Below are 11,967 nucleotides of genomic sequence, written 5' to 3' on the forward strand. Positions count from 1 at the left end.
TCAAGTAGAAACAAGTCATCCTCTGTATTTTATTTATGTCAGATTATAGAAAACACAACATATTTTTTTTGGTCACAGAAAGCATATCAATAGTTTCATGGAGATGAGAGTGAAGAAAGTTGAATACAAAGGCACAGGAAAATGTTATAGGGAGCCATATGTGGTGGTGTGTATCTGTCACTCCCTGTGTTGATTCCTGGAACTTGCAGGCCAGTCATATTAACCTTGGTTCAGGTTCAGTGAGATACCCTTTTTTTAAAAAGTAAGGCTAAGAAGTGATTGAGGAAGACTTTCTGATGTTTCCCATAGCCCTAATTAAACCAGAACAGGTTTGTGAATGTCTCTCTCTCTCTCTCTCTCTCTCTCTCTCTCTCTCTCTCTCTCTCTCTCTCACACACACACACACACACACACAGACACACAGACACTCACACACACACACACACACACACACACACACATATACTGAATAAAGACATTCCAGGCAAATAGGTGCTTAGTAAATTCAATATCAGCAAACAAGCTACACAGTAAGAGGAAAGTTTTAGGATGAAGGAAAATGTTCATAGATAAAAGCCTGTATCTGCCTGTGATTGTGTGCAGGACACTGAATAGTGAAGATCTTTTTCACAATGTTCTAGGAATATGTTTATTTGAATAATAAAAGAATGAAGGCCCCCTGAGACTTGTAAGAAATGCAAACCCATTTACAGCAGTAGTTACAATAAACCAAAAGTTATTGAATTACTTTATTTAAAGGGCATTGACTGTCAGACTAAAAAACATAGTCTCAGATAAATGTTATCTATAAGGATATAGTTATGCTGAAATAAAATGGTAGGAGGTGGTATACCATAAGTTTAAACCAAATTTTTAATGTGTCTGAATTGAGATCCATCAAACAGACTACATAGACAAGGAGTGGTTGTTTGTTTGAGAATTTATTAAATATTTATTATGTACTTTGAACAAATTCTTTTCCATTCCACCCCTTCCAATTAATTCTGCCCCCCAATACTGTACGTTTTTTTGTTTGCATTTATTGTTTGAGAACTTCATATAGTATATTTTGATCATTGTTATAACCTGTTTAAACTCTATAGCCCTTCCATTGAGACCTATTACAACCCCTAGCATAACTGTGCTTCCTCTGCTAACCCTAGATATTTCCCTTAGCATATCAGAAGTGATATAGTTGATTATAAGGTGAATTTAACTCTAAGTTTTCAGGCTCCGCCTTCCAATGATTATCTCTCTATTTTTTTCCCCAAACTTTGTATATTTTGTTACCTGGATCAAATTAAAGGTCAGTTAGAAATGCTTTGTCTAGCTAGTCTAAATAATGCAATGTTGCTTCCTACACATGGAAACCTGGTTGTTACCTGGCTGTGATTTTGATTTTGTTAGCTGGTTAATACTTGGTTATGGTTTTTTGTTGTTGTTGTTGTTATCTAGTTTTGCTACCTGCTTGCTACTAGGTTACAGTTTTTCTTATAAATAGCCTGCTTTATAAGCTGACCAACATCACAGCCTCGTTCCTGAGCTCAGACTGTGGCCCTGACCAGTCAATTTATATTGAGCTTGTGTCCAGTTTATGTCCAGTTTATGTTCAGTTTTAGTGCAGCGTTCAAAGAAACTTCTGTCAGTCTGAGTCTGGAGTTTGAGTGGTCATTGTGTGGCTACTCCTGAACCCTAACAACCATATTCTTTCTATTTAAATTCCTCCCAGATCCTCTCCCTTTCCTATTCACCCAACTTCATGTTTTTTCTCTCTCTCTCTCTTAAAAACAAAAGCAAAAAAAGCGAACACAAAACACCAGCAACAACAGTAAACCATGGAGTCCAATTTGTGTTTGCCAATGTGTTAGCTCACCAGGTGGATTACAAAAATCTTAAATATATGTAACTGGATAAGACAACGTCATAGTGCTTAAAATCATTTAAAAAAAAGTACTAAAAGGATGTAAAAACCCTCAATTTCACTCGACTGTTACAGTACCTTCTTGTACAATTGTTTTCTGCTAGACAGTGAGTTGGTAGGACAAAGCATGTGGTGCTTGAGATGTCAAGTGGCACTTCAAGAAGAAGAAAGAACGGCATTGCCAAGTCAGCTTGTAGGTCCCATAGATTAAAAACTGTAATTGGCCATTGATTTAGGTCATGTCAACTGTTGAACGGAAAAATCCCAGTTATGGTGAAATTGGAGGGTATAAGCATAACTGCAATAAGCTATAGAGAAGGAAGATTGAGAAAACATTGTTCAGACAACTATCTTGATTTACCAAAACAATTCCTAACGAAGAGAAGTAGAAGTAGGCTAGTATCTGATAAGGGAGGTTGGATTAAAAGTAGTTTTCAAGGTGGAGAAATAATAGCATTTGAATACAACAATGAAGAAAGCCTAACTTAAAAAACAACTGCCAACTCATAGATAATAGCAGATGATTGGTTGAAAGGTGTCAGTGAGTAGCAAAGGATGCGAGAACACAACAGCAGCAACAACAACAACAACAACAAAAACATAAAGAGGGGTTGTCCTTACTCATACAACAGGCAGCCCTGTTGAAACGCATAGTGTTTACAAAAGAAAGGAACTTGAGAAATTCTTTTCTGATTGATTAATCAGGCTGAGATTGAAGATGGTGAAAGGGAATTAGAAGTCTGACAGTTCAGGAGAGCAGAGGAGGTAAGAAGTCACCATTTGAGAAAATAGGGGAATGAATGGAATAGAAAAACAGAGTGTTTGGGTTGGATGCCGCTAGCAGCCAAGTTTAGGTTATTAATTATGAATGTGTGAGTCAACTCAGGTAACTGACTTTCTCAAAAAATGTTCACCTGTGGAGAGCCGCGCTCTGAGTTGGCGCCTATTTCCTATCTCCTTTGTCTGGGATGAGCCTAATAAACGAGTCAATGCGCATGCGACAGTTGCACAGCCATGCTTGATCACCACCCAGCCCGGGGCATCATATTTGGTGAAGACCTAATAGCCAATTCGTTTCGCACACGCTGCCCTGGGGCCGCGGGACCTACTTAAGCAGGGCGCCCTTTGTGCTCTGTGTCTTCCTCCTTCATTCTTCAATAAAGTTGTCTGCAGAAGGATCCTGGTTCCCGCGTCCTTCTTGCTGGCAAGGGGGCTGCTCGGGACATTTGGTGCTGAAACCCGGGACGCCGGGATAGCCTTGTTATCGCTGGCGCCGAGGAGACCCTCCAGTAACGGAGCAGGATTCAGAACTGCAGATCCACGGAAGGTTCCGAGAGGTATGTTCAACATCTCTTTGGGGTTGATGTTTCAACGCTGTCTCCATCTACAGTCGGGGCTATAGAGGCTTTTGGTTTCTTTTTTGTGGCAACTGTGTTATTCTTCCTCCTTATGTGCTGCTGCCCATCCCTGCAGCGGGGGTTTTAGTCTTGTGAAGCCGTAATCAGTCGGACGTAGATAAGCCGCCGCGGCCCCTTCCCCCTCCCCCCCCCCCCATATTATGGGCGCATCACATTCGGTGGCGCTGTCGTTACAGACGCTCCTGAGAGAGCGTGATTTAAAACTCTCTACGCGAGTATTACGAAACTTCTGTAAGGAGGTCGATCGCATCGCTCCTTGGTATGCTATTTCAGGCTCCCTGACGGTTCCATCATGGGAAAAGTTGGGGAAAGAGATTGAAGCAGCTGCCAGGGATGGCCGAGTAGCCAGCCTCACGGAAAGTGTCTGGCAACTTATCCATTCTTGCCTGACGGACAAGCCTTACACTCGACTGGTAAAAGCTAGTCAACATGCCCTCAGGGAGTTACAGGATAGTCTATCAGAAACGGAACCAGAGAGGCGCCAGGATGAAAAAGGTAAAAAAGACATGTCAAAAAAGAAGGTCTCCTCGAGATTTCAAAAATCTCAAGACGACTTAGGAGAGGGAAAGAACGCCCTGGGTGAGATGGGAGCAGGACAGTCACCTAGCAAATCTAAGCCTCTGTATCCCTCCTTAAAGGAGTTAGAGGCTCTTGAGCTGAATAGTTCCAGTTCAGACGAACACCTCAGCTCATCAGAAGAGGTGGGCTTAGAGGAAGAGGCAGCTCGGTACGAAAGTGAATGGTACCGCCCTGACGACACGCCTACCATTAAGTCTGTGGGCATCTCAAGTAGGAAGCGCAATCTTACATCTTCTGGGGTGGGGACTCGCCCTAGTGCCCCGACACATCTGGGGGACCATGATGCACCACCGCCCTATGCGGCCCCCCCTCACAGATCCTTCTTTTCAAAACAGGATCAAAAGTTGCTGGCACAAGCCTTCCCCGTTTTTCAACAAGAAGGGGAAGGCGGCGGCCGAATCCATGCACCGGTCGAATTTAAAGATATTAAAGAGCTTGCAGAATCGGTGAATAAATACGGGGTTGATGCTAATTTTACAATTATGCAACTTGAGAGGCTTGCCACCTCTCACATGACACCTGCTGATTGGGAGAATGTTATAAAATCTGTACTCCCCTCAATGGGACAATATATGGAATGGAAAGCCTTATGGCATGATGCTTCCATGGTTCAGGCCAGGGCCAATGCGAATGCGCAAGGCAATCAAAGGGAATGGAACTTTAATCTGTTGACTGGTCAAGGTCCTTATGCAGACGATCAAATAAATTTCGATTGGGGAGCTTACGATCAAATATCGAAGGCGGCTATCCATGCATGGAAGTCGCTATCCAAAAAGGGGGAAGCAGGAGGAAATCTTACAAAGGTTATACAAGTCCTCAGGAAACATTTTCAGACTTTGTTGCCAGAATGACAGAAGTCGCCAGCAGAATTTTTGGAGACCCTGAAAGGGTTAAGCCACTGATTGAGCAGTTAGTCTTTGAGAATGCTAGCCCCGAATGTAAAGCAATTATAACGCCCAGAAGAAATAAGGGATTGACTGATTGGATCAAAATTTGTAGAGGAACCGGAGGCCCCCTTACAAACGCCGGTCTTGCTGCTGCCATCCTACAAGGGCAGGGCTGTCCCCGTATGGGCTCACGGCCTACATGCTTTAATTGTGGAAAGCTCTGCCATTTAAAAAAAGACTGCCGAGTTACTTCTGAAAAAAGAATTCCGGGCCTCTGTACAAAATGCAAAAAAGGGTATCATTGGGCTAATGAGTGTCGCTCTGTTAGAGACATTCAGGGCAGACTCATTCAGCATGATAGGACTACTGATAAAGCGGAGGTCAATTCAAAAAACGGCTATCAGGGCCCCAGATCCCAGGGCCCCAAGAAGTATGGGACACAACGCAACACGGAAATGCTCGCCGAGCAACGCGAGGCTCCGCAGGATTGGACCTCTGTGCCACCTCCTCATTCTTACTAATACCATCTATGGGCATCCAGCTGGTCCCAGTGAACTTCCGGGGTCCATTGCCACCTAATAGTGTAGGACTCATTCTGGGCTGCCCCTCACTTGCCTTAAAATGGCTGGTCGTCCATCCAGGAGTGGTGAACCAAAATAGCTCAACAGAACTTCAAGTTCTTTGCTCTAGTCCCCTAGGTGTTTTTTCCATCTCCCCAGGGGATCGCATAGCACAACTATTATTACTACCAAGTCTTCATGACACCCTCCCCTCTACCGGATCGCCTGGAGGAGAAGGTTCCTTTGGCACTTCAGGTACTGACTCAGCCTATCTGGTCATGAACCTGAAGAGTAGACCTACCCTGCAGTTGCAGGTTGAAGGCAAGCAATTTACAGGAATCCTGGATACTGGGGCAGATAGGAGTATTATCTCTTCAGAATGGTGGCCCACAGCATGGCCCACCACAAAGTCTAGTCACTCATTACAGGGCCTTGGATACGAATCCTGCCCTGCCATTAGCTCCAAATCTCTGTCTTGGCAATCAGAGGAGGGAATAAAAGGCAGTTTTATTCCCTACGTCCTCCCTCTGCCAGTTAACTTATGGGGGAGAGGCATCCTACAGGATCTAGGCCTAACCCTTACAAATGAATATTCAACACAAGCTATTGACATGATGCACAGAATGGGCTACATGGAGGGTAAAGGACTAGGGAAGCAAGAGCAAGGGAGATTGAGCCATATCCCACAAAAAGGGAAGATTAACAGACAAGGCCTGGGTTTTCCCTAGCAGCCATTGAGGGTTCCATACCCATACCCTGGCTTACGGAGGAAAGCATATGGGTTCCTCAATGGCCTTTATCCTCCGAAAAACTTGGGGCAGCTAATGTATTAATCAAAGAACAAATAGATTTGGGTCATTTAGAATCTTCCACCTCGCCATGGAATACCCCAATTTTTGTCATTAGGAAAAAATCAGGCAAATGGTGACTGCTTCATGACCTGCGTGCCATTAATGTTCAGATGCGCCTCTTTGGATCAGTGCAGAGGGGCCTCCCTTTACTTTCGGCCTTGCCAAAAGACTGGAGAATGATTATTATAGATATTAAGGATTGTTTTTTCTCTAGTCCCTTGTGCCCTCAAGATAGACAAAGATTCGCTTTCACCCTTCCCGCTGTTAACCACTCAGAACCAGACAGGCGATACCAATGGAAGGTGCTACCCCAAGGCATGGCCAACAGCCCCACCATGTGTCAACTTTTTGTACAACAAGCGCTAGAGCCTGTTAAAAGTCTCTTTCCATCCTTACTCTTGTTACATTATATGGATGACATTCTCATGTGCCATCAAACCCTGACCGTTTTACAGGCTTCCTACCCTGCGTTGGTCCGGACTCTAAGACAGTATGGACTGTTTCTAGCCTCTGAAAAGGTGCAAATCTCAGAGATAGGGTCATTCTTGGGGTCTACTATCCACCCTGACAAGATTGTACCACAGAAGTTAGAAATACGCAAAAACCCATTTACATACCTTGAATGATTTCCAGAAACTCATAGGAGACATTAACTGGCTTCAACCATTTCTAAAAATTCCGTCCGTAGATTTAAAGCCCCTATTTGATATCTTGGAAGGTGACCCACACATCTCCTCTCCCAGAAGTTTGACAGCAACAGCCAATAAGGCTCTCGCCCTGGTGGAAAAGGCACTGCAAGATGCACAACTGCAACGTATAGATGCCACTAAGACATTTGACCTGTGCATATTTAAAACTCAACAACTTCCTACTGCAGTTCTATGGCAGGAGGGACCACTTTTATGGATCCACCCTGGTATTTCCCCTGCAAAGATCATTGATTGGTATCCTGATGCTATAGCGCAGCTTGTTCTCAGGGGGTTAAAAGCTGCTCTAACACATTTTGGCAGGGAGCCTTCCACATTAGTTGTGCCCTACACAACTCAGCAAGTCCAGGTTTTGGCTGGTACTTCAGACTCCTGGGCAATCCTTCTTACTTCCTTTCATGGGTCCATAGACAATCACTATCCGAAGCACCCAATCTTACAATTTCTCTCGAACCAAGCCATAATCTTTCCAAAATCTTACCTAATGGAATTGACGTCTATACAGATGGCTCCAAGACAGGCATGGGAGCCTATGTGGTACAGGGCAAAGTTACCACCATTCATTACCCTGAGACATCACCTCAAATTGTGGAATGTCTGATTGTTGTGAAGGTATTAGAAACCTTTCACCAACCATTAAATATAATTTCAGATTCAGCCTATGTGGTTAATGTTGTTAAAATTCTAGAAACGGCTGGAATGATTAGACAAACCAGTCGGTTAGCTCAACTTTTTGCCAGAATACAGCGGCTCCTTGTTTCCAGGCACAACCCCATTTATATCACTCTTATCAGAGCACACTCGGCCTTACCAGGACCGATGTCTCATTTTAATGATTTGGCGGATTGAGCGACAAAGCTAATAGCAGCCGCACTACGCCCTCCGGTGGAAGCAGCAAGAGACTTCCACAGAACCTTTCATGTGACAGCTGAAACCTTACGACAATGGTTTGGCATCACCAGGAAGGAAGCCAGAGAAATTGTCACCCAATGCCAGAACTGCTGTCAATTCCTACCTGTGCCTCATGTGGGCATAAATCCTAGTGGGATAAGACCCTTACAAATCTGGCAAATGGACGTTAGTCACGTCCATTCCTTTGGCAGGCAAGAGTTTCTACATGTCTCTGTAGACACATGTTCAGGTATATTAGTTGCTATCCCATTAACTGGTGAGAAGGCCACACATGTGATCCAACACTGCCTAGAGGCATGGAGTTCCTGGGGTAAGCCAAAAATTCTAAAAACAGACAATGGGCCTGCATATACTTCTAAAAATTTGGCCAATTCTGCCGCCAAATGGAAATTACACATTTGACTGGCCTGCCTTACAATCCACAAGGCCAAGGCATTATAGAACGTGCCCACCGCACACTCAAGTCTTATCTTCTTAAACAGAAAGGGGGTATAGAGGAAGCTCTGCCCTCAGTGCCACGCGTGGTAGTATCCATGGCACTCTTTACTTTAAACTTCCTGAATATGGACGATCATGGGCTCACAGCAGCCGAACGTCACTATGAGGAACCAGCTAGGCCAAAAGAGCTTGTTAAATGGAAGGACGTCCTGACAGGACAATGGAAAGGCCCGGATCCTATTTTAATAAGATCCAGGGGAGCTGTTTGTGTTTTCCCACAGGAAGAAAGTGCCCCATTCTGGCTGCCGGAGAGATTGATGAGGAAGATCCTGTTGGACGACTCGACCCATCACCATGAGGAAGCTCCAGATGGCTCGCTGGTTTCCCCTCCTGACCTGATGACGGTGACCGGGGAACCTCGCTGGGGAATCATGACCACATTCCCGCTGCCCATGCCTGTGATGCATGATGCAAAAGTTTTCCTCCGGTTTTTCACCACAAATAAAACCTTGGGATTGGTATTCCTGCCCATGGATGACCAGGTTCATCATGTAAATAACAACAGGACTTTTTCCCTACTGGGAAGTCTGTGCTTTGTCATTGTTCGATCCCTCAATGACAGTACTAGCTGCATCCCACTTTACAATCAATCTGCAGCCTGGCTCCAGACACCCTCTTGGGGAGATAAACATGATATAGTGAGTAATGCCACAGTTCTATCCGGATGGTGGCCGGCTGGGACAAAACGAACTGTACCCCTCTCTCAGCCAAAATTGGCCCCCTTTTGCAGAGGAACCATGACGGATGACCTTCTTCTGCCCTGGACAGGCTGCCAGTCTCGGGAAGCCTCATGGACTGTCACGAATTACTTTTCTTTTTCCCCTAACATCAATACGTATTTTAACAGCACCTTTGCAGGATACAATTTTACATATATGGATCCTGCACGAAGAAATATTAACCCCTTTGATCAATGGCTCCTCTGTGGAGTAAATGGGAGCTGCACTGACTTATCTCCTGTAGTCATGTCAAAAGGAGGCTTTGCAGCCAAGGGCCAATTGCAGTTTGATTGGACAGGGAAAGTCTCTGGCGCTGGTAGGTTCTTCTGGACCTCCAGTGTAAAACCCTATAAGGACTTTAAAAGGACAAATTGTGTGCATACCCCAATATGTGTGTGGCCCCCATTTGTTTGGATTATAAGTAACAGTAGTACTATTCAATCAAACACCCTGAGTTGTACCCACTCTACTTGCTTTTATGCCTTATGTTGGAATGCCTCTGCTCATTCCTTTGCTATGGTAGCTCGTTTACCCAGATTTGTTCCAGTACCTGTGGAGGCACCCAACAGTCTCAGCTTGTTAGAGTAAAGAGAGATTTCGGAATTTCAGCAGTTATTGTAGGCATTATTGCAGCCTCAGCAGTGGCCGACTCTGTCACTGCTTCTGCTCTTGCGTTGTCTACTTCTGTACAGACAGCAGAAACCATTAACGATTTGTCTGCCGCAGTAACCTCAGCTCTTGACGAGCAGGTCTCAGCCAATTCACAGATTTTGGGAGGCCTAATGTTGGTCAACCAACGTATTGATCTAGTCCAAGAACAACTAGATATTTTATGGCAAATGGCCCAACTAGGTTGTGAACAAAAGTTGTCTGGCCTCTGCATTACTTCCATACAGTATGAAAATTTTACTCGAGCAGCTAACCTCTCGAAGGCCCTTTCTCAATTCCTGTTGCAGAATTGGACAGCCGAATTTGAGGAGACCCTCCGGAAGCTGAGATTCGTCATTGTCCAGGTGAACTCGACCCACCTGGACCTATCCCTCACGGAGGGGCTCTCTTCCTGGATTTCCTCTGCTCTTTCTTACTTCAAAGAGTGGGCGGGGGTGGCTTTTTGGGGTTTTGCCCTTACCTGAGAGCGGTGCTCTTATTTTGGATGGTCTACAAGGTCAAAGCCCAACAAAACCGTGACAAGATGGTGATTGCACAGGCACTCATGGCATCGGATCAGGGGTCCCCCCCCCAGACTTTTGGATCGCCTTGCTCAAAAAATAAACCTCTGGTACGACCACTTAACAGCCCATGCACCCTTACAACTATGTCCATTGCACAAGGTTGGGTGTTTCCTGGTCCTGCTTGCCAGATTTGGATTTGGGGTTTACCCCTGTGATGATGGCCCTTCCCCATCAGTTTGGCCATGGGATCAGCTCTTGCACCCCAACGGGTTTTCACCCATTGCACTTGGGAGAGTGATCAATTTGGCTGACCCCAGCTCTTGCACCTCAGCGGGGCTCGTTCCCCATTGCACCTGAGAGAGTGGTGGTCCTATTTGGCTCGGGAATATGTGCCTTGATCAGCAAACTCAGAATAATGAGCTTGCCTTGATCGGACATCTTAGCCCCAGTCTTCTTTGGGAGGCCTCATCCTAGGGTGGCCCATTTCTCTGAATCTGCCTTCTTCATTTAGTAATTAAGAGGGGGGGGGGATGTGGAGAGCCGCGCTCTGAGTTGGCGCCTATTTCCTATCTCCTTTGTCTGGGATGAGCCTAATAAACGAGTCAATGCGCATGCGACAGTTGCACAGCCACGCTTGATCACCGCCCAGCCCGGGGCGTCATATTTGGTGAAGACCTAATAGCCAATCCGTTTCGCACACGCTGCCCTGGGGCCGCGGGACCTACTTAAGCAGGGCGCCCTTTGTGCTCTGCATCTTCCTCCTTCATTCTTCAATAAAGTTGTCTGCAGAAGGATCCTGGTTCCCGCGTCCTTCTTGCTGGCAAGGGGGCTGTGCGGGACATTCACCTGAGCAGGCACAAGTAGAAGTAGGCAGAGAGTTAGCTATACCAGGATTGGAGCATTGACGCACATGCAATAGAAGGGAGCCAATAAGATCGGCAGTGGAATTGTAGGAAAGAAAGGAATCAAGGTGAGTAATTAGAATTACAGGCTTTCAATTCACAAACGAGTTGAAATAACAAGCGGCAACCTTAGTAGGCGGGCACAGAGAAGGTAAGGGACGCCATCAGAGACAAGCATGATAGGACTTAGGCTTGTGGAGCGATTTCCGTTGTTGCCATTTTTTAAACTAGAACGGGATGAGTGTCAGAAATAGTTTGGGGATAATGAAACAAATGTTAGGATTTGAAAAAGTAACTTCTATGAGTGTTGGCAAGTCTCGCAGTCACAGGTTAAAGTAGACGTAAGTAAGGTTAGAGTGATAGCAAGCCAGGCATAACATGCTCAGCTCTAAGGTTGTTACAACTGGGGATCTGACGGCACGGAATTAACGTATAATGTATAGAACTTGGGAAAGGAAGAAAAAAGTCTAGAAAAGACAATAGGATCAAGATGGTTTCACATTACTTCTGGGCTCAGATGTACACGTTCATAAAGTACGAGTTTGGGAAGAAAAGCAGTCACCCAGAGAAGAATCAGAGGACAGGGTTAGTCTCAGGAAAAAGCTGAGCTTCAAATGTGTTCCTGATAACAGAACACTCTTTGTCTAAAAATAGCCCAGGAGAGAGTCTGCTTTTCTGGCTGCTGAGGATGCTGTCTACTCAGTCTCAACACTTCATGTGGAGCTGAGAGGAGACTCGCTCTGAATCTCCTGCACCCTCAGCCAACCCCACACCCACACTGCCACATCACTGACAACCAGAAGACTTCATGCCTTTTGATGACAAAAGTTTCTGTGTGGTG

General features: G+C 45.3%; 1 protein-coding gene across 1 annotated transcript; it reads left to right on the forward strand.

Annotated features, from left to right (window-relative positions):
* The first annotated feature begins 3,763 nt into the window (after positions 1-3,763).
* LOC311582955 (uncharacterized protein) lies at positions 3,764-10,940 on the forward strand. The gene is made up of 3 exons (XM_084756297.1): positions 3,764-3,834; positions 8,555-8,677; positions 10,009-10,940. The coding sequence occupies exons 1-3, from the start codon at positions 3,769-3,771 to the stop codon at positions 10,183-10,185; spliced, it is 366 nt and encodes a 121-aa protein (XP_084612423.1). The 5' UTR covers positions 3,764-3,768; the 3' UTR covers positions 10,186-10,940.
* The last annotated feature ends 1,027 nt before the right edge of the window (positions 10,941-11,967 follow it).

The sequence above is a fragment of the Acomys minous genome (assembly GCF_964271855.1).
Source record: "Acomys minous genome assembly, chromosome: 14".
Taxonomy (NCBI): domain Eukaryota; kingdom Metazoa; phylum Chordata; class Mammalia; order Rodentia; family Muridae; genus Acomys; species Acomys minous.